The sequence below is a fragment of the Zonotrichia leucophrys genome, chromosome 22 (genome assembly GCF_028769735.1).
Source record: "Zonotrichia leucophrys gambelii isolate GWCS_2022_RI chromosome 22, RI_Zleu_2.0, whole genome shotgun sequence".
Classification (NCBI taxonomy): Eukaryota; Metazoa; Chordata; class Aves; order Passeriformes; family Passerellidae; genus Zonotrichia; species Zonotrichia leucophrys.
Window position 1 is genome coordinate 1,211,641 of NC_088191.1, and position 27,929 is coordinate 1,239,569.

The window sequence follows — 27,929 nt, forward strand, 5'->3', positions numbered from 1 at the left end:
CTGTCCCTTCACAGAGGTGGCACTTTGGGGTGTCCCTGTCACAGGGAGGGGACATTTGCAGTGTCCCTGTCACAGGGGGTGGCACTTAAATTGTCCCATGGAGGGGACATTTGGAATGTCCTTGTCACAGGGGTGGCACCTGGGGTGGCACTTGGGACTGTCCCTGTCACAGAGGTGGCACTTGGGGGTGTCCCCTTGTCCCTGGGGGTGGCACTTGGGACTGTCCCTGTCACAGGGGTGGCACTTTGGGGACTGTCCCTGTCCCTGGGGTGGCACTTTGGGGTGTCCCTGTCACAGCACAGGGGTGGCACTTGGGAGTGTCCCCTTGTCCCTGGGGGTGGCACTTTGTGGCAGGGTCCCCACGAGGGTGTCACAGTTGGTCCTGGTGGCACTTGGGGACAGTGACAGTGACATTGGGGACATTGGTGGCAGTCACAGTGACATTGGTGACACTCCCATGGTGTCACAGGCGGTCCCGGTGGCGCTTGGGGACAATGACAGTGACACTCACGGTGTCACAGGCAGTCCCGGTGGCACTTGAGGACACTCCTGGTGACACTCCCATGGTGTCACAGGCGGTCCTGGTGGCACTTGGGGACAATGACACGGGTGGCCCTGCGCTCCAAGATGTGGCAGTGACACTGGGGACAGTCCCAGTGACATGTGGGGACATTGGTGGCAGTCACAGTGACATTGGTGACATTGGTGACAGTCACAGTTGGTCCCAGTGGTACTTGGGGACAATGACAGTGACACTCTCACGGTGTCACACACGGTCCCGGTGGCGCTTGGGGACAATGACACGCGTGGCCCTGCGCTCCGAGATGTGGCAGTGACACTGGGGACATTGGTGACAGTCACAGTGACATTGGTGACACTCCCACGGTGTCACAGTTGGTCCCGGTGGCGCTTGGGGACAATGACAGTGACACTGATGGGTGTCACGGGCAGTCCCGGTGACGCTCGGGGACAGTGACAGTGACAGTGACACTCCCACGGTGTCACACGCGGTCCCGGTGGCGCTTGGGGACAGTGACAGTGACACTCCCACGGTGTCACACGCGGTCCCGGTGGCGCTTGGGGACAATGACACGCGTGGCCCTGCGCTCCGAGATGTGGCGCCGCACGCGGCCCGGGGGTGGCTCTGTCACCAGCGAGGGGCTCGAGTGGCACTTGGTGAGCGGCGCGGGCACCGGGGGACACTCGGCGCTGGCGCTGTCGCCAAGGGTGGCGCTGTCGCTGTCGCCGAGGGCGGCGCTGTCGCCGCTGTCCCCGCCCAGCCACGCCCCCAGCGCCTGCACGTAGGTGAGGCAGCGCTGGCGCTGCGGGGACACGCGTGTCACCAAGCGGGGTGGCACCGATGGCACCCCCCCGTGGCACCAGGTCACCCTGTCCCCATTGTCCTCAATCCAGTGTCCCCACTGTCCCTACTGTCCCCATTGTCCCTGATGTCCCCAATCCCTCAGTGTCCCCCTGATGTCCCCATTGGTGTCCCCATTGTCCCCAATCCCCCCAATGTCCTCATTGCCCCCTCAGTGTCCCCAATGTCCCCGTGCCACCCCAATGTCCCCATTGTCCTCATTGCCCCTCAGTGTCCCCAATGTCCCTGTGCCACCCCAGTGTCCCCAATGTCCCTGTGCCACCCCAGTGTCCCCATTGTCCTTTCTGTCTCCATTGTCCCCAATGTCCCTGTGCCACCCCAATGTCCCCATTGTCCCCAATCCCCCAATGTCCCCATTGTCCTCATTGCCCCCTCAGTGTCCCCAGTGTCCCTGTGCCACCCCAGTGTCCCCCCAATGTCCCTGTGCCACCCCGATGTCCCCAATGATGTCCCCAATCCCTCAATGTCCCCATAATGTCCCCAATGTCCACATTGCCCCCGGTGTCCCCATTGTCCCCAATCCCCCAATGTCCCCAATGTCCTCATCCCCCCCAATGTCCCCAGTGTCCCCGCTGTCACCTCGTGCCGCAGGAAGTCCCCGTGTGCCCGGTGTCCCCAATGTCCCCATGTCCCCATCCCCCCCAATGTCCCCATTGCCCCCAATGTCCCCATTGTCCCATTGCCTCCAGTGTCCCCATCCCCCCATTGTCCCCATTGCCCCCAATGTCCCCATGTCCCCATCCCCCCCAATGCCCCCAATGTCACCATTGTCCCCAATGTCCCCATCCCCCCAGTGTCCCCATGTCCCCTCACTGTCCCCGCTGTCACCTCGTGCCGCAGGAAGTCCCCGTGTGCCCGGTGTCCCCAATGTCCCCATTGTCCCCAATGTCCCCATCCCCCCAATGTCCCCAATGTCCCCATGCCCCCATTGTCCCCAGTGTCCCCAATGTCCCCAATGACCCCAGTGTCCCCATCCCCCCCAATGTCCCCAATGCCCCCATTGTCCCCAGTGTCCCCAATGTCCCCATTGTCCCCATGTCCCCTCATGTCCCCGCTGTCACCTCGTGCCGCAGGAAGTCCCCGTGTGCCCGGTGTCCCAATGTCCCCAATGGCCCCAATGCCCCCCATGTCCCCATGTCCCCGCTGTCACCTCGTGCCGCAGGAAGTCCCCGTGTGCCCGGTGCTCCTCCTGCTCCCGTCCCCGTCCCTCGGGCAGGAGCCGCTGGTGCTCCAGCAGCTGGCACGTCACTGTCCCCAGCCAGTGACGCAGCTGGGCCTGCTGCTGCTCCTGGGGACAGCAATGGGGACATCAGGGACATTGGGGACATTGGGGTGGCACAGGGTCACTGTCCCCAACCAGTGACGCAGCTGGGCCTGCTGCTGCTCCTGGGGACAGTGGGACATCAATGGGGACATTGGGGACATCAGGGTCACTGTCCCCAACCAGTGACGCAGCTGGGCCTGCTGCTGCTCCTGGGGACAGCAATGGGGACATTGGGGACATTGGGGTCATTGGGGACATTGGGGACATCATTGGGGACATCAATGGGGACATCAGGGTCACTGTGCCCAGCCAGCGGCGCAGCTGGGCCTGCTGCTGCTCCTGGGGACAGTGGGGACATCAATGGGGACATTGGGGACATCGGGGACATTGGGGACATTGGGGACATCAATGGGGACATTGGGGTCATTGGGGACATTGGGGACATTGGGGACATCAATGGGGACATTGGGACATCACTGGGGACATTGGGGACATTGGGGACATCAGGGTCACTGTGCCCAGCCAGTGACGCAGCTGGGCCTGCTGCTGCTCCTGGGGACAGCAATGGGGACATTGGGACATCAATGGGGACACTGGGGACATTGGGGACATCGGGGACATTGGGGTCATTGGGGACATTGGGGTCATTGGGGACATTGGGGATATTGGGGTCACTGTCCCCAACCAGCGGCGCAGCTGGGCCTGCTGCTGCTCCTGGGGACATCAATGGGGACATTGGGGACATCGGGGACATTGGGGACATCATTGGGGACATCACTGGGGACATGGGGTGGCACAGGGACATTGGGGTGGCACAGGGACATCGAGGACATTGGGGACATTGAGGAGAATGGGGGCAATGGGGACATTGGGGACAATGGGGGGCAGCAGGCGGGCGCCAAGGGCAGGATGGGATATTTCTGTGGGGTTTTTGGGGTATTTTTTGGGGTTTTTGGGATATTTTTGGGATATTTTTCTCACCAGGGGACAGTGGCTGGGCACCGAGGGCAGGATGGGATATTTCTATGGGATTTTTGGGGTATTTTTTGGGATTTTTAGGATATTTTTGGGGTATTTTTTGGGATATTTTTGGGGTGTTTCTCACCGGGGGCAGGATGGGATATTTCTATGGGATTTTGGGGGTATTTTTTGGGATTTTTAGGATGTTTTTGGGGTATTTTTGGGGTGTTTCTCACTGAGGGCAGGATGGGATATTTCTATGGGATTTTTAGGATATTTTTGGGATATTTTTGGGGTATTTTTAGGATATTTTTGGGATATTTTCTCACCGGGGGACATCTGCTGGGCGCCGAGGGCAGGATGGGACATTTCTATGGGATTTTTGGGATATTTTTTGGGGTTTTTAGGATATTTTTGGGATATTTTTGGGGGTTTTTGGGGTGTTTCTCACCGAGGGCAGGATGGGATATTTCTATGGGATTTTTGGGGTATTTTTGGGGTTTTTAGGATATTTTTGGGATATTTTTGGGGGTTTTTGGGGTGTTTCTCACCGAGGGCAGGATGGGATATCTCTATGGGATTTTTTGGGGATATTTTTGGGGTATTTTTTGGGGTTTTTGGGGTGTTTCTCACCGAGGGCAGGATGGGATGTCTCTATGGGATTTTTGGGATATTTTTGGGGTTTTTGGGATATTTTTCTCACCGGGGGACAGCTGCTGGGCGCCGAGGGCAGGATGGGATATTTCTATGGGATTTTTGGGATATTTTTGGGGTTTTTGGGATATTTTTCTCACCGGGGGACAGCGGCTGGGCGCCGAGGGCAGGATGGGATATTTTTGGGGTATTTTTTGGGGTTTTTGGGATATTTTTGGGATATTTTTCTCACCGGGGTACACCTGCTGGGCGCCGAGGGCAGGATGGGATATTTTTGGGGTATTTTTGGGGGTTTTTGGGATATTTTTGGGATATTTTCTCACCGGGGTGCACCTGCTGGGTGCCGAGGGCAGGATGGGATATTTCTATGGGATTTTTGGGGTTTTTGGGATATTTTGGGGTGTTTTGCTCACCGGGGTGCACCTGCTGGGCGCCGAGGGCAGGATGGGATATTTCTGTGGGATATTTTTGTTTGGGCTTTTAGGATATTTTGGGTATTTTTCTCACCGGGGACACTGCTGGGCGCCGAGGGCAGGATGGGATATTTCTGTGGGATTTTGGGGGCATTTTTTGGGATTTTTAGGATATTTTTATGGGGTTTTTGGGGTATTTTTGGGGTGCATCTTGTGGGTGCGCCGAGGGCAGGATGGGAGTTAGATTTCTGTGGGATATTTTTGGGTATTTTTGGGATATTTTTGGGATATTTTTCTCACCGGGAGCACTGCTGGGCGCCGAGGGCAGGATGGGACATTTCTATGGGTATTTTTGGGTATTTTTTGGGTTTTTAGGATATTTTTGGGGTATTTTTTGGAGTTTTTGGGGTGTTTCTCACCAGGGCAGGATGGGACATTTCTTGGGATTTTTGGGGTTGGTATTTTGGGGTTTTTATTTCTCACCGGGGACAGCGTGCTGGGTCGCCGAGGGCAGGATGGGATATTTCTATGGGATTTTTGGGATATTTTTGGGGTTTTTGGGTGGGGTTTTTGGGATGTTTTCACTACCGGAGGGCAGGATGGGATATTTCTATGGGATTTTTGGGTATTTTTGGGGTTTTTTGGGTTTTCTCACCGAGGGCACGGACTGGGTCCGAGCAGATGGGATATCTCTATGGGATTTTTGGGATATTTTTGGGGTTTTTGGGGTGTTTCTCACCGGGGTGCACCTGCTGGGCGCCGAGGGCAGGATGGGATATTTTTGGGATATTTTTGGGGTGTTTTTGGGGTTTTTGGGATATTTTCTCACCGGGGTACACCGGCTGGGTGCCGAGGGCAGGATGGGCCTCACGAAGCGGCGCCGGGACCCCACGGCCGCCGGGAACGGGGGCGCCGAGCACAGGGCAGCGGCCACGTTGATGCCAAACACCCACTGGGAGAGCTCCTGGGCGCTCCTGTGACGTCACCGTGACATCATCGGTGACGTCATAAAGATATCGTACCCCAAACATTGCAAAGAAGCCCAAGCACCCCCAAATTACCCCCAAAATTACACCAAAGATCCCAAAAATATCTTTTAAAATGGACCCTAAAATAGCCCCGAAATACCCCAAAAATGTCCCCGAAAATACAAAATAAATTCCCCCAAAAATTCACCGTAAGGTACCCTAAAAATACTCCGCAAATACCCCAAAAATATCCATGAAAATCCCCCCCAAATAACCCCAAAAAATCCAAAAATTTTCCCCAAAATACCCAATTAATCCAAAAAATTATCCCATTAAAATAATCCCCAAAATACCCCCCAAATACCCCAAAAATCCCCCTGAAAATTCCCCCCAAATAACCCCAAATATATCCCAAAAATATTCCAAAAATTAATCCCCAAAATACCCCCAAATACCCCAAAAACCCCCCTGAAAATTCCCCCCAAATAACCCCAAAAAAATCCCAAAAATGTCCTTTAAATATCCCCAAATTACCCCCAAATTTCCACTCCAAAAATCCCCCCCAAATACCCCAAAATTATCCCAAAAATATTCCAAAAATTACTCCCCAAAATACCCCAAAATACCCCCAAATACCCCAAAAATTACTCCCAAAAATTACTCCCAAAATACCCCAAAATGCCCCCCAATAACCCAAAATATATACCCCAAAATTACTCCCAAAAATACCCCAAAATTACCCCACAATAACCCCCAAAAATTTTGTTCTGGATTTTGGATTTTTTTTGAGGATTTGTAATTTTTTCCATATTTGGGCTTGTTTTCCATATTTGGGGTTTTTTTCCAAATTTGGGTTATTTTTTTTTATTTGGGATTTTTTCCGTATTTGGGAATTTTTTTATTGGGATTTTTTTTCCCCATTTTGGGAAATTTTTTTTAATTGGGATTTTTTATAAATTTTGGTTGTTTTCCAGATTTGGCCGTTTTATTTCCATTATCTGGCATTTTTTCCATTTGCAATTTTTCTCAATTTGGGTCTTTTATTCCCACTTTAGGATTTTCTTCATATTTGGGATTTTCTTCCACTTTGGGATTTTTTCCCATATTTGTGGTATTTTTTCCCCTATTGGTTTTTTTTCCATATTTGGCATTTTTTTCCATATTTGGGCTTGCTTTCCATATTTGCTTTTTGTTTTTTCCAATTATTTTTTTCCTATTGGGTTTTGTTCCGTATTTGGGATTTTCATTTTTTATTTGGGTTGTTTTTCCACTACTTATGCTTAGGATTTTTCCACATTTGGATTTTTCCCATATTTGTGCTTTTTTTCCATATTGGCTTTTGTTCCATATTTGGCATTTTTTCCTATTTGGCTTTTTTTCCAGACTTGGGATTTTTTCACGATTTGCATTTTTTTAGGATTTTCCATTTTTTCCAGGATTTTGCCTTTTTTAACCCTTTCCCACCCACTTATCCTTACGGGATTTTTTTCCCACCTTTCCCATTTCTTCTTAGTTCTTTGTGGTATTTTTTCCCCTATTGGTTTTTTTTCCATATTTGGCATTTTTTTCCATATATGTTGCAATTTTTTTTTCCATATTTGGTCAATTTGGTTTTTCCATATTTGGATTCTTTTTTTTTGGTTTTTTTCCATATTTGGCGTTGTTTTTCCATACTTTGCATTTTTTTCATATTTCCTTTTTTTAGGATTTTGCATTTTTTAAGATTTTTTCAGGATTTTGCCTTTTTTAACCCTTTCCCACCCACTTATCCTTACGGGATTTTTTCCCACCTTTCCCATTTTTTTCCCACCTTTCCCATTTTTTTCCCACCTTTCCCATTTTTTCCCACCTTTCCCATTTTTTTCCCACCTTTCCCATTTCTTCCCAGCTTTAGGATTTTCTTCCCAGCTTTAGGATTTTTTCCCACCTTTAGGATTTCTTTCATATTTGGGTTTTTTCCATATTGGGTTTTCCATATTTGGCCTTTTTTTCCATATTTGGGATTTCTTCCATATTTGGGTTTTTTTTCCATATTTGTCATATTTTAAAATTCGTGATTTTTTCCAGACTCTGCATTTTTTTAGGATTTTCCATTTTTTTCAGGATTTTGCCTTTTTTAACCCTTTCCCACCCACTTATCCTTACGGGATTTTTTTCCCACCTTTCCCATTTTTTTCCCACCTTTCCCATTTTTTTCCCCCCATTTATGATTATTCCCCCCCCTCTTGTATTTTTTTCTTTGGGCTGTTTTTGCTCTCATGTGCTGGCAGGAACTCTGGGTCCGTTTCCAATTTGGGTTCCGTTTTTTCCATATTTGGGGTTGTTTCCCATATTTGGCATTTTTTCCATATTTGGGCTTTTTCCATATTTGGCCTTTTTTTCCATATTTGGGATTTTTTCCATATTTGGGATTTTTTCCCATATTTGTGGTATTTTTTCCCGTATTGGTTTTTTTCCATATTTGGCTTTTTTTCCATATTTGGCTTTTTTTTTCCATATTTGGGATTTTTTCCAGACTCGGCATCTTTTTACAATTTCGCATTTTTTTCAGGATTTTGCCTTTTTTAACCCTTTCCCACCCACTTATCCTTATGGGATCTTTTCCCACCTTTCCCATTTTTTTCCCACCTTTCCCATTTTTTTCCCACCTTTCCCATTTTTTCCACTTTGGGATTTTTTTTCGCATTTTTTGCTCATTTTTTCTGTATTGGTTTTTTTCCATTATTTGGGATTTTTTCCATATTTGGGATTTTTTCCATATTTGGGCTTGCTTTCCATATTTGGCATTTTTTCCATATTTGGTGTTGTTTTCCATATTTGGCTTTTTTTCACATATTTGGCCTTTTTTTCCATATTTGGGATTTCTTCCATATTTGGGTTTTTTTTCCATATTTGGGGTTTTTTTCCATATTTGGTGTTTTTGATTGTGTTTTTTTCCATGATCTGGCATTTTTTCAATTTCGCATTTTTTCAGATTTGCCTTTTTAACATTTCCATATCCTATGATTTTTTTCCACCTTTCCCATTTTTTCCCAATGGATTTTTCCACTTTTTTCGGATTTTGGTGTTTTGTTCCACTTCCTGGCAGCAACACTTCAGGTCCTTTGAGCAGGAACCACCTTGTCCGTTTTTTCCCACCTTTCGCAGTTTTTTTCCCACCTTTCCCATTTTTTCCCACCTTTCCCATTTTTTCCCAGCTTTAGGATTTCTTCCCAGCTTTAGGATTTTTTCCATATTTGGGATTTTTTCCAGACTCGGCATCTTTTTACAATTTCGCATTTTTTTCAGGATTTTGCCTTTTAACCCTTTCCCACCCACTTATCCTTACGGGATTTTTTTTTCCCACCTTTCCCATTTTTTTCCCACCTTTCCCATTTTTTCCCAGCTTTAGGATTTTCTTCCCACCTTTAGGATTTTTATCCCAGCTTTGGGATTTCTTCCCAGTTTTGGGATTTTTTCCCTATTTGTGGTTTTTTTTCCCCTATTGGGTTTTTTCCCATATTTGGGGTTGCTTTCCGTATTTGGCAATTTTTTCCATATTTGGGATTTTTTCCATATTTGGGTTTGTTCCATATTTGGGACTTCTTTTTTTATTTGGGGTTGTTTTCTATATTTGGCATTTTCTCCATATTTGGTCTTTTATCCATATTTGGCTTTTTTTTTCACATTTGGGATTTTTCTATATTTGGGATTTTTTTCCAGACTCGGCATCTTTTTTTCAGGATTTTGCCTCTTTTAACCCTTTCCCACCCACTCATCCATATGGGATCTTTTCCCACCTTTCCCACCTTTCCCATTTTTTTCCCACCTTTAGTTCTCCACTTAGTTTTCCCACCTCCATTTTTCCTATCGGATTATTTCTCCCCCCTGTATTTTGTGTTTTTTGTGGGGTGTTTTTGCTCTCACTGTGCCTGGCAGAGGAACTCTCTCCGGTCCCCGGTGCGCAGCAGGAACACGTGGGGCCGTTTGCTGTACTGGGGGTGTGGCCGCGCATGCGCGTGCGGGAGCCCCAAAAGCTCCTCGGGGCCCTCGGGGGGGTCCCTGAGCAGCGCCAGGAGGGGCCCCCGGAGCTCGGCCCGGAAGCGCTTCCAGCCCCGCCGGCCCCACGGAGCTGGGGAAAAATATCACAAAATTGGGAAATGTAAAATATTCACAATAAAATCCCATTAAATTCCTCCAAAATTCCAATAAATTCCCCCCAAATCCCATTAAATTCCACCCCAAACCAGCCCCGCCGGCCCCACGGAGCTGAAAACATCCCAAAATTGGTAAATTGTTAAATATTCCCAATAAAATCCCATTAAATTCCCATAAATCCAGCCCAAATCCCATGAAATTGCCAAAAAATCCCATTAAATTCCACCCCAAATCCACCCCAAACCAGCCCCGCCGGCCCCACGGAGCTGGGGAAAAACGGCGAAATTGGTAAATCTTAAATATTCCTGGTTAAATCCCGTTAAATCCACCGAAAATCCCATGAAATTGCCACAAAATCCAGCCCAAATCCCATTAAATTCCACCCCAAACCAGCCCCGCCGGCCCCACGGAGCTGAAAAACATCCCAAAATTGGGAAATTGGTAAATATTCACAATAAAATCCCATTAAATCCACTGAAAATCCCATGAATTTCCCATAAATCCAGCCCAAATCCCATGAAATTGCCAAAAAATCCCATTAAATTCCACCCCAAACCAGCCCCGCCGGCCCCACGGAGCTGGGGGAAAAACGGCGAAATTGGTAAATGCAAATATTCCTGATAAATCCATCCAATCCATGAAATTGCCACAAAATCCCATTAAGTTAATCCCAAATCCACCCCAGGGAAATGTGAGGGAAAAAAGCCCAAAAAATCATTAAATTCTAAAATATTCCCAATAAAATCCCATTAAATTTGCCCCAAATCCCATAAAATCCCCAAAATCCCATTAAATCCCCTAAAAACCCCATAAAACCACGAAAACATCCCATAAAATCCCTAAAAATCCCCAAAAATCCCATAAATTTGCCCCAAATCCCATAAATCTCCAAATCCCATTAAATCCCCAAACTGACCCTTTTTGCCGTCGCTCTCTGCCAGGACCTTCCCCCCAAAAATCCCATAAAAACACCCCAAAAAATCCCCCAAAAAATCCCATAAACACCCAAAAAGATCCATAAAATCCCTAAAAATCCATTAAATCCCTCAAAAATTCCCATAAAATCCCATAAAATCCCCCAAAATCCCATAAAATCCCTCCAAAAATCCCATAAAACCACCAAAAACATCCCAAAACATCCTCCAAAATCCCAAACCCAAAAACATCCCAAAAAATCCCAAAAAAATCCCATAAAAACACAAAATGATCCCATAAAATCCCCTAAAAATCCCCCAAAATCCTATAAAAACCCCAATCCATTAAATTTCCCAATCATAAAATCCCATAAAATCCCAAAATCCCATAAATTCCCCAAACGACCTTTGCCGTCCTCTATGCAGGACCTTCCCTAAAAAATCCCATAAAAAACCAAATCCATAAAACACCAAAATCCCATTAAATCCCCCAAAATCCCCAAAATCCCATTAAATCCCTCCAAAAATCCCTTAAAAACACCAAAAACATCCCAAAAAATCCCAAAAAATCCCATAAAAACACCAAAAACCTCCCATAAAATCCCCTAAAAATCCCCCTAAAAAACCCCAAAATCCCATAAAATCCCATAAAATCCCCAAAATCCCATAAAACCCCAAACCGACCCTTTTTGCCGTCGCTCTCTGCCAGGACCTTCCTGGCCAGGACCCCCCTGCGGGCGGGGCCGGGGCCCCCCAAGAATTCCGGGGGAATTTCGGGATTTGGGAATTTCGGGGCTTTTTTGGCCTTTTGGGAATCGGGCTCGTCCTCGTCGTCCCTGTGGAAATCCCGAATAAAAAATCCCGTTAAAGTGGTGGGGAAATGGGGAAAAAATCCCAAAAATTCTGACCCAAAAAAATCCCAAAAAAATCCCAAAATGTCATAAATCTAAACGACAAAAACCAAAACCAAAAAACCCACAACCCCACAAAAATCCAGAAAAATCCCAAAATTGCACAATCCATAAACTACCAATCCACAAAAATCCCAGAAAATTCAACCCAAATCCCACAAAAATCCCATTAAATAGATGGTAAATAGAAAATTCCATAAAATCTGACTCAAATCCCATAAGTTTGGCTTCAAAATCCCATAAATTCCCATTCAAATCCCATAAAATCCGACCCGAATCCCACAAAAATCCCAGAAAAATCCCAAAATTCGTCATCAAAATCCCACAAAAATCCCATTAAATTGGTGGTGAAGCAGCAGAAAATCCCACAAAATCCAAATTAAATCCCATTAATTTGGCACCAAAATCCCATAAAATCTGACCCAAATCCCACAAATTCCAACCCAAATCCCCCAAAATCCCATAAATTCCCCCAAAATCCCATAAATCCCCGCTCACGTCGCCCATTCCAGTTTCCGGCTGCGGATGGAACCGTACAGAGCCTGAGGGGAAAATTCCGATTTTTTAGGATTTTTAAAGGGATTTATTCGATTTTTTGGGATTTCTGAGGTATTTTTTAGGATTTTTTGCAGATTTTTGGGGGATTTTTTTAGGATTTTTGGGGGATTTTTTTAGGATTTTTAAAGGAATTTTTTGGATTTTTTGGGGGATTTTTGGGGGATTTTTTTAGGATTTTTAAAGGAATTTTTCGGATTTTTTTGGGGTATTTTGGGAATTTTAAAGGATTTTTAGGATTTTTGGGGGGATTTTTTTAGGATTTTTGAGAGGATTTTTAGGGATTTTTCAAAGAATTTTTAGATTTTTGGGGGTTTTTTTTTGGGTTTTTAGGGGAAATTTTTTTAGGATTTTTTAAAGAATTTTTCGGGTTTTTGGGGGATTTTTGTAGGATTTTTAAGGATTTGGATTTTTTGGGTATTTGGAGATTTTTAAAGGATTTTTTCGGATTTTTTTGGGGATTTTTTTAGGATTTTTGGGGGATTTTTTTAGGATTTTTAAGGAATTTTTCGGATTTTTTGGGGTATTTTTAGGGGGATTTTTTTCGGATTTTTGGGGGGATTTTTTTAGGATTTTTTGGCGGATTTTTCGATTTTTGGGGATTTTTAAAGGGAATTTTTGGATTTTTGGGGGGATTTTTGGGGGATTTTTTTGAAGATTTTTAAAGGATTTTTCGATTTTTGGGGGATTTTTATGGGATTTTTGGGGGGATTTTTTTAGGATTTTTAAAGGAATTTTCGGATTTTTTGGGGGATTTTTTTAGGATATTTTTAGGATATTTTTAGGATTTTTTTAGGATATTTTTCGGATTTTTTGGGGTTGTTTTTGGGGTTTTTGGGTTACCTTGAGCTGCTCCCGGGGGAAGTCCTGCCCGTCCATCAGCCCGCTCAGGTTGGTCACGAACTCGGAGCTGCTCATGGCCCGGCCCAGGCGCTGCGGGTGGGGGAGAATCACCCCAAAAATGGGGCAAAAAACCCCAAAAACGGGAAAAAAACCCAAAAGGGAACCCTGGATGATCCAACCCAAACGCCCAAATCACCAAATGGGCAAAAAACCCCAAAAACGGGAAAAAAACCCAAAAGGGAACCCCGGGGAGGATTCACCCCAAATCCAACCCAAATTGGCCCCAAAATTGCCCTAAATTCGCCCCAAAAATGGGAAAAACCCCAAAAGGGACCCCAGAAATGATTCACCCCAAATCCACCCCAAAAATGGGGCAAAAAAACCCAAAAACAGGAAAAAACCCCAAAAGGGAACCCTGAGGATGATTCACCCCAAATCCACCCCAAAATCACCCCAAAAATGGGGGAAAAAACCCCAAAAACGGGAAAAAAACCCAAAAGGGAACCCCGAGAATGATCCAACCCAAACCTGCCCCAAATCCACCCCAAAAATGGGGAAAAAACCCCAAAAAAAGGAAAAAACCCCAAAGGGAACCCCAGAAATGATTCACCCCAAAACTGCCCTAAAAATGGGAAAAAACCCCAAAAATGGGAAAAAAACCCAAAAGGGAACCTCAGGATGATTCACCCCAAATCCACCCCAAAAATGGGAAAAAAACCCCAAAAAAAGGAAAAAAACCCAAAAGGGAACCCCGGGAGGATTCACCCCAAAACTGCCCAAAATCACCCCAAAAATGGGGGAAAAAACCCCAAAAAAAGGAAAAAACCCCAAAAGGGAACCCTGAGGATGATTCACCCCAAATCGGCCCCAAAAACCCCAAATCTGCCCCAAAATCCTAAAACCAACCCAAATCCATCCCAACCCCCCAAAATCCCAAACCCCAAAAACCTCAAAACCTCAAAACCCCCAAAAACCTCAAAAACCCCAAAAACCCCAAAATCCCTTTTTGGGGTCTGGGGCAGCTCATTTTGGGATTTAGGATGATTTTGGGGTTTTTTTGGTTTTTTTTTTGTTGGGTTGTTTTTTTGGGGGTTTTTTGGGGTTTTTTGAGGTTTTTTTGAGGTTTTTTTTGAGGTTTTTTTGGGGTTTTTTTGGGGTTTTTTTGGGGTTTTTTTTCAGTTTTTTTGGGTTTTTTTGGGATTTTGGGTTTTTTGGGGGATTTTTTGAGGTTTTTTTCAGGTTTTTTGGGGATTTTTTTGGGTTTTTTTTTGGGGATTTTTTGGGGTTTTTTTGGGGTTTTTTTGGGGTGTCTCACCTGGCCGTGCAGGTCGGTGTTGAGCAGCATCAGGGCGCAGGTGAGGGTGTGAACGGAGTCTGGGGGGGATTTGGGGTTTTAGGGGACCCCAAATCCCCCAGAGGGACCCCAAAACCCCTAAAGGGTTGGATTTGGGGTATTTAGGGTCAGTTTTGGGGTATTTAGGGTCGGTTTGGGGTATTTAGGGTCAGTTTTGGGGTATTTAGGGTCGGTTTGGGGTATTTAGGGTCAGTTTGGGGTATTTAGGGTCAGTTTGGGGTATTTAGGGTCAGTTTGGGGTATTTAGGGTGGATTTGGGGTCTCACCAGCTGAGGGAAAGGTGCCAGGGTTGCAGCGGGGATTTGGGGTCAGTTTTGGGGTATTTAGGGTTGGATTTTGGGTATTTAGGGTCAGTTTTTGGGTGGGTTTGGGGTCTCACCAGCAGAAGAAAAATCTCTGTGGTTGCTGCGGGGATTTGGGGTGGGTTTGGGGTATTTAGGGTCGGTTATTGGGTCTCACCAGAAGAAGGGAACAGCCTGGGATTGCACCAGAGATTTGGGGTCAGTTTTAGGATATTTAGGGTCAGTTTGGGGTATTTAGGGTCGGTTTTGGGGTCTCACCCTCAGAAGGAAAAGCCCCGGGGGTGCAGTGAGGATTTGGGATATTTAGGCTCAGTTTGGGGTATTTGGGTCGATTTTAGGGTATTTGGGTGGGTTTGGGGTCTCACCAGCTGAGGGAAAGGCGCCGGGGTTGCAGCAGGGATTTGGGGTGGGTTTGGGGTATTTAGGGTCGATTTTAGGGTATTTAGGGTGGTTTGGGGTCAGTTTTATCTCTCACCAGCCGAGGGAAAGGTGCCAGGGTTGAAGCAGGGATTTGGGGTCAGTTTGGGGTATTTAGGGTCGGTTTAGGGTCAGTTTTAGCCCTCACCAGCCGAGGGGAAGGCGCCGGGGTTGCAGCGGGGATTTGGGTGGATTTGGGTGGATTTGGGGTGGATTTGGGGTGGATTTTGGGTCAGTTTGGGGTATTTAGGATCAGTTTTATCCCTCACCAGCCGAGGGGAAGGCGCCGGGGTTGCAGTGGGGATTTGGGGTGGATTTTGGGTGGATTTGGGGTCAGTTTGGGGTATTTAGGGTGGGTTTTGGGGTCGGTTTTGGGTCTCACCAGCCGAAGGAAAAGCCCCGGGGTTGCAGCGGGGATTTGGGGTGGATTTGGGGTGGGTTTGGGGTGGATTTGGGGTCAGTTTTGGGGTATTTAGGGTCGGTTTTATCCCTCACCAGCCGAGGGAAAAGCCCCGGGGTTGCAGCGGTGGAAGCGCCTCGAGAAATGCCCCAGCACCCGCTCGCGCTCCTGGGTCTCCCCCGAGAGCACCAGGGCCCGCAGGAACTGCCTGGGGCACCCAAAAACACCAAAAACACCAAAAGTGACACCAAAAACCCCAAAAGTCACCCCAAAAACCCCCAAAAACCCCAAAAACCCCCAAAAACTGCAAAATTCACCCCAAAAACCCCAAAATTCACCCCAAAAAAACCCCAAAACCACAAAAGTGACCCCAAAAACCCCCCAAAAAATGCAAAATTCACCCCAAAAACCCCAAAATTCACCCCAAAAACACCCTAAAAATACCCAAAAACCCCCTAAAACCCCAAAAGTCACCCCAAAAACACCCAAAGTCACCCCAAAAACCCCAAAAGTGACACCAAAAACACCCTAAAACCCCAAAAGTGACCCCAAAAACACCCAAAAGTAACCCCAAAAACACCCCAAAAACACCCAAAAACCCCAAAAGTCACCCCAAAAACCCCCCAAAACCACAAAAGTGACACCAAAACACCCCAAAACCAGCCTGAAATACCCCAAAAACCACCCCAAAAATCCCCCAAAAAAGCCCCCAGAATTCCCAAATCCCTCCCAAAAAAGCCCCCAAAAATCCCCCCAAAATCCCCCCAAAATCATTCCAAAAATCCCCCAAATTTCCCCCAAAATCCCTCCAAACTCCCCCGAATTTCTCCACAAAAAAATCTCCAAATTCCCCCAAAAAATCCCCCAAAATCCCTCAAATTTCTCCACAAAAAATCTCCAAATTCCACCCAAAAATTCCCAAAAAAATCCCCCAAAATCCCTCAAATTTCTCCACAAAAAAAATCTCCAAATTTCCCCACAAATCCCCCAAAATCCCTCGAATTTCTCCACAAAAAATCTCCAAATTCCCCCCAAAATCCACCCCAAAACAGCCCCAAATCTTTCCATAAAAATCCCAAAAATCCCCCCAAAAATCCCTCCCAGAAACCCCAAAATTGCCCCAAAATAATCCCAAAAAATCTCCAAATTTCCAAAAAATTCCCCCCACAAATTCCCCCAAAATCCTCAAATTTCCCCACAAAAAATCTCCAAATTCCCCCAAAAAATCCCCCAAAATCGCTCAAATTTCCCCACAAAAACATCTCCAAATCCCCCAAAAAATCCCCCCAAATCCACCCCAAAACAGCCCCAAATCTTTCCAAAAAAAATCCCAAAAATCCCCCCAAAAATCCCTCCCAGGAACCCCAAAATTGCCCCAAAATAATCCCAAAAAATCCCAAAAATCCTGAATTTCCCAAAAAATCCCAAATTTCCCCAAAATTCCCATTTTTTCCCCCAGTTCTCACCTCAGGGCCTGCTCCAGGCTCAGGCCCTGGAACTGGAACAGCTCCAGGTACTCCCGCGCCACCCGAGCGCTGAACTCCGTGCTGGGAAGGGAAATTTGGCACCAAAATCCTCAATTTTTACCCCAAAATCCTCAATTCCCACAAAAATCCCAAAATTCCCACCAAAAAATCCCAAAATTCCCACCAAAAAATCCTAATTTTTCCCCAAAATTCACTTTTTTCCCCCCTCAAAATCCCCATTTTTCTCCCCAATTTCCCATTTTTCCCCAAAATTCCCATTTTCCCCTCAAAATCCCCATTTTCCTTCCTAAAAATCCCATTTTCCCCTCACAAATCCCCATTTTCCCCCTCATAATTCCCTTTTTTCCCCTCATTTTTTCGCCCAAAAGTGTCCCCATTTTTTCCTCCCAAAATCCCTATTTCCTCCCCATTTTTCCCCCCAAAAATCCCTTTTTTCCCCTCCCTAAAATTCCCCAATTTTCCCTATTTTTCCCCCTAAAATTCCCATTTTTTCCTCCCAAAAATCCCATTTTCCCCATTTTCCCCCTGAAACCCTCATTTTTATCTCCCAAAATTCTCATTTTTCCCCTCACAAAAATCCCATTTTTTCCCCCATTTTCCCCAATTTTTTCCCCAAACCCTCATTTTCCTTCCCAAAATTCCCATTTTTCCCCTCACAAAATTCCCATTTTCCCCTCACAAAAATCCCACTTTTCCCCCCACAAAAATCCCCTTTTTTCCCCAAACCCCTCATTTTCCCCTCCCAAAATTCCCATTTTCCCCTCACAAAAATCCCATTTTTCCCTCACAAAAATCCCATTTTTTCCCCCCGTTTTCCCCAATTTTTTTTCCCATTTTTTCCTCACAAAAATCCCATTTTTCCCTCTTTTTCCCCAATTTTTTCCCCATTTAACCCCTCATTTTCCCTTCCCAAAATTCCCATTTTCCCCTCACAAAAATCCCATTTTTTCCCCACTTCTTCCCCCAAAAATCCCATTTTCCCCTCACAAAAATCCCATTTTTCCCTCCCAAAATTCCCATTTTCCCCTCCCAAAATTCCCATTTTCCCCTCACAAAAATCCCATTTTTTCCCCCATTTTCCCCAATTTTTTTCCCCAAACCCCTCATTTTCCTTCCCAAAATTCCCAATTTTTTTTCCCAAAATCCCCATTTTTTTCCCGATTTTCCCAAATTCCCGTTTTTTCCCCCAATCCCTCACTCCTTGCGCAGGAACGCGGCCACCTGGGATTTCCTGACCCCGTCCAGGCGGAAAAGGCGCCGGGCCAGGGCCTGGGGCTCCTCCCTGAGGGAAAATGGGGCAAAAAAATCAGATTTTTGGAAAAATGGGGGAAATGGGATTTTTGAGGGAAAATGGGGAAAAAATGGAGATTTTTGGGGAAAAAATGGGGATTTTTGAGGAGGGAAAAAATTGAAATTTTTGGGGAAAAAAATGGGGATTTTTGAGGGGAAAATGGGGAAAAAATGAGATTTTTGGGAAAAAATGGGGCAAAAAAATCAGATTTTGGGGAAAAAATGGGGATTTTTGAGGGGAAAATGGGGGAAAAATGAGATTTTTGGGAAAAAAATTGGGGAAAATGGGGGAAAAATTTTGGGAGGGAAAATTGGAGATTTTTGGGAGAGAAAAATGGGGAATTACGGGGGGAAAAAATGGGGATTTGGGAGGGGGAAAATGGGATTTTTGGGAAGAAAAATTGGGAATTTTTGCGGGGAGACCAAGGGGGAAAAGAGGAATTTTTGGGGGAAAAAAAATTGGGGAAAAATTGGGAATTTTGGGCGGGAAAATTTGGGAATTTTGGGCGGGAAAATTGGGGAAAAATGGGAATTTTGGGGTGGAAAATGGGATTTTGGGGTGGAAAATGGGGATTTTGGGGGAAAAAGGAGGGAGGGTCCCAATTGGGTCTGGGGTCTCGGGGGGTTCCTCACCCGGGGGGCTCCCGGCTGGTTTTGGGGGGCGGCTCCTCGGGGTCCTGAGGGGATTTTGGGGGTCCTGGGGGGTTTGAGGTGGATTTGGGGGAGATTTGGGGGCTCAGGGAGATTTGGGGTGAATTTGGGGCATTTGGAGGGGTCCTGAGGGATTTGGGGTGGATTTGGGGCATTTCTGGGGGCTTAGGGGAGATTTGGGGGGGTCCTGAGGGGATTTCGGGGCGTCCTGGGCAATCTGGGGAGATTTTGGGGCAGTTTTGGGGGTCCTGGAGGGATTTGGGAGATTTTGGGGGATTTTTGAGGGTCCTGAAGGGTTTTGGGGAGATTTTGGGGCAGTTTTGGGGGGCTCAGGGGGGATCTGGGGGGACTCAGGGAGGACTTGGGGAGATTTTGGGGGATTTTTGGGGGGTCCTGAAGGGTTTTGGGGAGATTTTGGGGCATTTTTGGGGGGTCCTGAAGGGATTTGGGGAGATTTTGGGGCATTTTTGGGGGGTCCTGAAGGGATTTGGGGAGATTTTGGGGGGTTTTGGGGGGACCCCGGGGGCTTTGGGGGGGTTTGAGGGCGGTCAGGGGGTGGAGGGGGCTCTGGACCCCCCATTTTGGGGGGAAATTTGGGGTTTGGGGTCCCCATTTTTGGGGTGAATCTGGGGGGATTTGGGGTATTTGGGGTCCCTCTTTTTGGGGCCAGTTTGGGGGTTCTGGGGGGATTTGGGGTCCCAATTTTTGGGGTAAATCTGGGGGGATTTGGGGTCCCAATTTTTGGGGTGAATCTCGGAGGATTTGGGGTAAATTTGGGGGCATTTGGGGGCTTTGGGGTCTCTCTTTTTGGGGTAAATTTGGGAGGTTTTGGGGTCTTTGGGGTCCCTCTTTTAGGGGCACATTTGGGGGTTCTGGGGGGATTTGGGGTCCCAATTTTTGGGGCGAATCTGGGAGGATTTGGGGGATTTGGGGTCCCAATTTTTGGGGTAAATCTGGGAGGTTTTGGGGTCTCTCTTTTTGGGGTAAATCTGGGAGGTTTTGGGGTCTCCCTTTTGGGGGTAAATCTGGGGGGATTTGGGGTTTTTGGGGTCCCTCTTTTAGGGGCAAATTTGGGGGTTCTGGGAGGTTTTGGGGTCTCCCTTTTTGGGATAAATTTGGGAGGTTTTGGGGTCCCTCTTTTAGGGGCACATTTGGGGGTTCTGGGAGGTTTTGGGGTCCCTGTTTTTGGGGTAAAAGTGGAGGGATTTGGGGTAAAAGTGGAGGGATTTGGGATTTTTGGGGTCCCTCTTTTTGGGGTAAATCTGGGGGTCTTTGGGGTCCCTCTTTTAGGGGCAAATTTGGGGGTTCTGGGGGGATTTGGGGGCTTTGGGGTCCCTCTTTTTGGGGTAAATCTGGGAGGTTTTGGGGTCTCCCTTTCTGGGGTAAATCTGGGGGGATTTGGGATTTTTGGGGTCCCTCCTTTTGGGGTAAATCTGGGAGGATTTGGGGTTTTTGGGGTCCCTCCTTTTGGGGTAAATCTGGGGGGATTTGGGATTTTTGGGGTCCCTCCTTTTGGGGTAAATCTGGGGGGTCCCAGGAACTGGGGGGCTCCTGCAGGGGGGTGGGATGGTCCGGCCCCCCCCATTTTGGATCCACCCATTTTGGGGGGTCCCCAAGTTCCAGGGGTGGATCCAAGGGGTCCCCAAATTCCGGGGGGTTCCCAAATTCCGGAGGGTCCCCAAATTCCAGGGGATCCCCAAATTCCGGAGGGTCCCCAAATTCCGGAGTTCTGGGTGGTCCTGGGGGAGGAGAAGACACCAAGGGGGGCTCCCCAAATTCCAGGGGGTCCCCAAATTCCGGGGGATCCCCAAATTCCGGAGGGTCCCCAAATTCCGGAGGCGGATCCGGGGGGTCCCCAAATTCCGGGGTCCTGGGTGGTCCTGGGGATGGAGAAGACACCACAGGGTGGGGGGGGGTCCCCATCAGGATTGGTGGGACCCCTCCCCAAATTAACCCAACCCCCCCCGAATTTGGGGTGCCCCACTCACCCCAGCCCGTGGTGGTGGTGGCGGTTCCGGGGTGGTGACACCCAAGGGTGGCACCGTGGGGACGCCAGGGGGGCACCCCCGGGGGCAGCGGGCGCTGGAACAGGGGATTGGTGTGGAAATGGGGCTCCTCGTCCTCGTCCAGGTCTTCATCCAGGTCCTCCTCATCGTCCAGGTCCTCATCCACGTTCTCCTCATCATCCAGGTCCTCCTCATCCAGGTCCTTCTCATCCAGGTTCTTCTCAGCATCCAGGTTCTCCTCATCCAGGTTCTTCTCCTTCATGTTCTCCTCAGCATCCAGGTTCTCCTCATCCAGGTTCTCCTCCAGGTTCTCCTCCTCCAGGTCCTTCTCATCCAGGTTCTCCTCATCCAGGTTCTCCTCATCCAGGTTCTCCTTGTCTTCATCTTCATGGGAGGAGTCACCGTGGTCATGGTGGTCATCACGGTCATGGTGGTCGTGGTGGACATTGCGGTCATCTAGGTCATTGTGGTCATTGAGCTCATGGTGGTCATCACGGTCCTGGTGGTCATTGTGGTCATCATGGTCTTTGTGGTCATTGAGCTCATGGTGGTCATCACAGTCATGGTGGTCATGGTGGTCATCATGGTCTTTGTGGCCATGGTGGTCATGGTGGACATTGTGGTCATAGTGGTCATCACAGTCATGGTGGTCATCATGGTCACTGCGGTCATCATGGTCTTTGTGGTCATGGTGGTCATGGTGGTCATCAAGGTCATGGTGGTCATTGTGGTCATGGTGGTCATCAAGGTCATGGTGGTCATGGTGGTCATCACAGTCATTATGGTCATTGAGGTCACTGAAGTCATTGTGGTCATCTAGGTCATGGTGGTCATCATGGTCATTGAGGTCATGGTGATCATGGTGGTCATCATGGTCTTTGTGGTCATCAAGGTCACTGTGGTCATCACGGTTATCACAGTCATGGTGGTCATCATGGTCATCATGGTCATGGTGGTCGTCACCATCATCGTCACCTTCCTGTCCCTCCTGGCTGAGTCTGGGGGCTTGGGGCCTGGAGGAGATGGGACCATCCATGGTGGGACCATCCATGGCCATGGGACTGGGGGAGACCCTGGAATCCATGGGAACGTTCTCTGGAGACATCGCTTCATCCATGGTCACGGACCTGGGTGAGGTGGGACCATCCATGGTCACGGACCTGGGTGAGGTGGGACCATCCATGGTCATGGACTTGGCCAAGGTGGGACCATCCATGGTCATGGACTTGGCCAAGGTGGGACCATCCATGGTCACGGACCTGGGTGAGGTGGGACCATCCATGGTCACTGTCCACGATGAGGTGGGACCATCCATGGTCATGGACTTGGACAAGGTGGGACCATCCATGGTCACTGTCCACGATGAGGTGTCCCCACTGATGGTCATGATGCCCCCAAAGAAGAACTCAAAGCTCTGCTCCATGGGAACGGCCTGGGGTGGGATGTCCTCATCCATGGACACCTGCAGGATGTCCTCAAACGTGGATCCATGGCCTTGGAGCTCCTGGGAGATGCTCCCATCCATGGTCATGGGCTTGGGTGGGATGGATCCATCTGTGGACACCTGGAGAACATTCTCATCCATGGGCATGGATTTGGGTGGGATGTCCTCATCCATGGATTTGGGTGGGATGGAACCATCTGTGGACACCTGGAAGATGTTCTCATCCATCAACATGGGTTTGGGTGGGATGTCCTCACCCATGCACACCTGGAAGATCTCCTCAAACGTGGATCCATGGCCTTGGAGCTCCAGGGAGATGTTCCCATCCATGGTCATGGATTTAGGTGACATGTTCTCATGTGAGGCCATGGATTTGGGTGAGACGTTGTCCTCCATGGGTTTGGGTGGGATGTCCTCATCCTTGACCATGGGTTTGGGTGAGATGTCCTCATCCTTGACCATGGGTTTGGGTGAGATGTTCTCATCCTCATCCACGGATTTGGGTGGGATGTTCTCATCCATGAATACCTGGAAGATCTCCTCAAACGTGGATCCATGGCCTTGGAGCTCCTGGGAGATGTTCCCATCCATGGTCATGGATTTGGGTGAGACGTCCTCCATGGGTTTGGGTGGGATGTCCTCATCCTTGGCCATGGGTTTGGGTGGGATGTTCTCATGTGTGACCATGGGTTTGGGTGGGATGTTCTCACCCATGCACACCTGGAAGATCTCCTCAAACGTGGATCCATGGCCTTGGAGCTCCTGGGAGATGCTCCCCAGCCCATCCTGGTGGAGCTCCTGGTGTTGTTCCCGGTGTTGTTCCTGCAGGTGGTCGCCCGTGTCCGTCTGTCCCTCGATGGCGCCCTGGAGCTCCCGGACACAGAGCTGGGCACGGAGCAGGCTGGCCCAGAACACGTCCGGCACTGCGGCCGGGGCGGGGGTCAGGGCGGGGGGCTGGGCAGGGGTCACTGCAGGGGTCAGTGCAGGGGTCACTGCAGGGGTCAGCGGTGTCCATGCAGGGGTCACTGCAGGGGTCAGTGCAGGGGTCAGTGCAGGGGTCACTGCAGGGGTCACCTCAGGGATCAGTGTCCATGCAGGGGTCACTTCAGGGGGCATTTTAGGGGTCACTGCGGGGCTCAGTGCAGGGGTCACTGCAGTGGTCAGTGCAGCGGTCAGCGGTGTCCGTGCGGGCTCTCTGCAGGGGTCACTGCAGGGGGTCACTGCAGTGGTCAGCTCAGTGGTCACTGCAGGGCTCAGTGCAGGGGTCACTGCAGGGGTCAGCGGTGTCCATGCAGGGGTCACTTCAGAGGTCAGCTCAGGGGTCACTGCAGTGGTCAGTGCAGTGGTCAGTGCAGGGGTCAGCGGTGTCCATGCAGGGGTCACTCCAGTGGTCAGCGGTGTCCGTGCGGGGCTCTCTGCAGGGGTCACTGCAGTGGTCAGTGCAGGGGTCACTGCAGTGGTCACTCCAGTGGTCAGCAGTGTCCATGCCGGGCTCTCGGCCGCTCCCCCCGAGAAGGCGATGGCGTCCAGCGCCGGCAGCGCCACGGGGGGGGCCCTGGGGGGGTCCATGGGGCAGTGCCGGACCCTCCCTACGGCCGGAGAGTGGACAATGGATGTGCAATGACCATGGGTCAGTGCCGGACCCTCCCTACGGCCGGAGAGTGGACAATGGATGTGCAATGACCATGGGGCAGTGCCGGACCCTCCCTACGGCCGGAGAGTGGACAATGGACGTGCAGTGACCATGGGGCAGTGCCGGACCCTCCCTATGGCCGGAGAGTGGGAGTGACCATGGGGCAGCGCCGGACCCTCCCTAGGGTGGCTCCACAGTGGCCAGAGGAGTGACCATGGGTCAGTGCCAGACCTCAGGCAGTGGCTCTGCAGTGGCCGGAGTGGCCGGAGGAGTGACCATGGTGTGGAGAGAGCCTGGGGAGAGGAGGAAGAGGGGTGAGAGGGGCAGGGGGAGGGAGAGGGGAAGGAAGGAGAGGGAGGAAGAGGGGAGAGGGAGGAAGGAAGGAAGGGGCGGAAGGAAGGGCGGAAGGAAGGGGGAAGGAAGGAAGGAAGGAAGGAAGGAAGGAAGGAAGGAAGGAAGGAAGGAAGGAAGGAAGGAAGGAAGGAAGGAAGGAAGGAAGGAAGGAAGGAAGGAGAAAAAAGGATTCGAGGAAATGCGGGAGGAGAGAGGGAAGGAGCGGAGGAGGAGGAAGGAGAGAGGGAGGGATGAAGGAGGGAGGGAAAGAGGTGAGGAGGAAGAGGGAGAATGGGAGGGAGGAAGGAAGGAGGAAAAAGGGTGGGAAGATGGAGGGAAGGATGGGTGGAAAAGGGTGGGAAGGAGGAAAAAGGATTCGAGAGAGGGAGGGAGGAAATGCGGGAGGAGAGAGGGAAGGAGCGGAGGAGGAGGAGGAAGGAGAGAGGAGAGAGGGAGGAAGGAGGAAAAAGGATTCAAAGGAAGGGGAAGTGTGGGAGGAGGGAGGGAACGAGCAGAGGAGGAAGGAGAGAGGAGGAAGGAGGGAGGAGGAGGAAGGAGAGAGGAGGAAGAGGAAGAAGAGAGGAGGGAGGAGGAAGGAGAGAGGAGGGAACGAGCAGAGGAGGAAGGAGAGAGGAGGGAGGAAGTGCTCGGGGGAGGGACAGAGGGCGCGGAGGAGGAAGGAGGAAGGACAGCGAGGAGGAGGAGGAAGAGGAGGAGGAGAGAGGAGGAGGAGGAGGAAGGACAGCGAGGAGGAAGAGGAGGAGGAGGAGAAAGGACAGCGAGGAGGACGAAGGAGAGAGGAGGAGGAAGAACAGCGAGGAGGAGGAGGGCACAGCGAAGGCTCCGGGGGTCTCCCCGACCCCTCTCCCCGATGTCACCACCCCGTGTCACCTCCCGGTGCCACCCCCGGTCGCACCTGTGTCGTGTCCGTGTCCACCCGTGTCACTCCGGTGCCACCTCCCGCTGTCCCCCCGTGTCCCCGTCGCGGTGCCCCCCCCGGCCCGTGTCACCACCCGGTGTCACCTCCCGGTGTCACCTCCCGGTGCCGCCGCCGCTGTCCCCGCGTCACCGTCCCCGCGTCACCCGCGTCACCCGCGGCCGCTTCCGCCCCGCCGCGACAGGAAACGGGGGGAGGGCACCCCAAAAACCGCCCGCGGAACCCCAAAAATTCCAACGGCAAAAAAATCCAAAATCCGGATCCAAAAAAAATCCACCGGATCCCCCAAAAAAAACCGGGGTTCCCCCCAAAACCGGATACAAAAAAAGGGGGACGGACCCCAAAAAAATCCCGGAACCCAAAAAATCTGGGACCTCAAAAATCTCATTCAGGACCCCAAAAAAACTCCCGGGATCTCAAAAAAATTTCATGCGGAACCCCAAAAAAAACCGGGATTCCCCCCCCAAAAAACGGGATATCAAAAAAAGGCGGACCCCAAAAAAATCCCGGACCCCACAAAATCTGGGAGCCCAAAAATCTCATTCAGAACCCCAAAAAACTCCCGGGATCCCAAAAAACTCGGGACCCAAAAAAAATTCCGGGATTCCCCCCCCAAAAAACGGGATAACAAAAAAAGGCGGACCCCAAAAAAACTCCGGGCCAAAAATCTGGGACCCAAAAATCCATCAGACCCAAAAAACTCCCGGGATCCCAAAAAAAAAAAAAAATCCGGGATCTCACAAAAAAAGTCCGGACCCCCCAAAAAATCGGGAACTTTAAAAAGCTTCGGGACCCCCCAAAAAACTCCCGGACCCCGCAAAATCCGGGACCCCAAAAATCCCACCCGAGACCCCAAAAAAAATCCCATTCAGGACCCCAAAAAAATCCCGCGGGACCCCAAAATCCGGCCCGGGACCCCAAATTTTATGGGGGACCCCAAAAGTTCCGGGTGACCCCAAAAAGGGGGGGCGGGGAACTTTGAGGGTTCCGGGGGGACCCCAAGAGTTGAGAGGACCCCAAAAGAGACCCTGAAAACCAGGAGGGGAACCCCAAAGTTTATTGGGGTCCCCAAAAGGGTCGGGGGGGACCCCAAAAGTTCCGGGCGACCCCAAATTTTAGGGGGGCGGGGAGGGGGGGGCAAAGGTTATGGGGGCGGGGCCGGGAGTTTTTGGGGTTCCCCTGGATTTTGGGGGGGTTTCCCTGGTTTGGGGGGTCCTGGGGGGGTTCGGGGACGTTTTGGGGACCCCCAGACCCGCCCCGGGATTTGGGGACCCCCCCGGGGCCGCCCCCTGCCCTCCCCTCCCCCTTCCCTTACCGGTAGCGCTGCGCGAGGGGGCGTGGTCTGGTGTGGTCACGCCCACAATGGGCGGAGCAATATTATTTAGTATGCACGACACTCCTCTGTGGTAGGCCACGCCCCTCTGAGTGAGGCCACGCCCCCGGCATGAGGAAATGGGCGGGGCGTACGGTGGGCCAGGCTTGGGGCGTGGTCTGGGGTGGTCACGCCCATAAAGGGAGGGGTTTGATGGCTGTTGGTTGAGAGACACGCCCATCAAGCTAGACCACGCCCCCTAATTGAGGAGAAGGGGCGGGGCTGACGGGGGGAGGGTCCTGAGCGCCACTAAAAAGGATTTTGACCATAAAAGGAGGTTCCGGACCCTAAAAAGTAAGATTCTGACCCCAAAAAAGGGTTTTGACGCCAAAAGGGGGTTCTGGACCCCAAAAAGGAGCATTCTGACCCCAAAAGGAGCATTCTGACCCCAAAAAGGAGCACTCTGACCCCAAAAAGGAGCATTCTAACCCCAAAAGGGGGTTCTGGACCCCAAAAAGGAGCACTCTGACCCCAAAAGGAGCGTTCTGACCCCAAAGGGGGTTCTGGACCCCAAACGGGGGTTCTGGACCCCAAAAAGGAGCATTCTGACCCCAAAAGGAGCACTCTGACCCCAAAAAGGAGCACTCTGACCCCAAAAGGAGCATTCTGACCCCAAAAGGGGGTTCTGGACCCCAAAAAGGAGCATTCTGACCCCAAAAGGAGGGTCCTGTCCTGCCGCGGACCCGCCCTGTCCCCACAGGTCACACCCACCAGGTGACACCAGCAGATGGCGCTTTATTGACAGGGCAGTGACAGCAGCCCTGGGTGTCCCCTCGCCCACAGATGTCCCCAAGCTCTGGATGTCCTTCCACCATGGGTGTCCCTGGCTGGTGGCACTGTCACTTGCGGCGCAGGTAGAAGGTGGTGGTGGCACCATGGATGTCCCCAATCCCCGATGTCCCCAGGTGTCACTTGCGGCGCAGGTAGAAGGCCGTGGCAGTGATGGATGTCCCCATGATAGATGTCCCCAAATGTAGAAGGTGGTGGTGGCACCATGGATGTCCCCAGCCCCAGGGATGTCCCCAAGTGTCACTTGCGGCGCAGGTAAAAGGCGGTGGCAGTGATGGATGTCCCATGATGGATGTCCCCAATCCCATGGATGTCCCCAGATGTAGAAAGCGGTGGTGGCACCATGGATGTCCCCAATCCCGGATGTCCCCAAGTGTCACTTGCGGCACAGGTAGAAGGCGGTGGCAGTGATGGATGTCCCATGATGGATGTCCCCAGTCCCAGGGATGTCCCCAGGTGTCACTTGCGGCGCAGGTAGAAGGCGGTGGTGGCACCATGGATGTCCCCATGATGG

At 50.1% G+C, this 27,929-nt stretch overlaps 1 protein-coding gene across 1 annotated transcript; it reads right to left on the bottom strand.

The window, feature by feature from the left end:
- Positions 1–990: 990 nt before the first annotated feature.
- LOC135456838 (uncharacterized) lies at positions 991–23,920 on the bottom strand. Its single transcript, XM_064730957.1, has 15 exons — positions 22,068–23,920; positions 20,890–22,034; positions 19,569–20,781; positions 18,884–19,027; positions 18,159–18,242; positions 16,940–17,020; positions 15,569–15,681; positions 14,316–14,374; positions 13,001–13,090; positions 12,101–12,144; positions 11,376–11,527; positions 9,547–9,751; positions 5,502–5,646; positions 2,532–2,669; positions 991–1,322 (listed from the first exon to the last, which is right to left on the bottom strand). The coding sequence occupies exons 1-15, from the start codon at positions 23,918–23,920 to the stop codon at positions 1,056–1,058; spliced, it is 5,733 nt and encodes a 1,910-aa protein (XP_064587027.1). The 3' UTR covers positions 991–1,055.
- Positions 23,921–27,929: the final 4,009 nt, after the last annotated feature.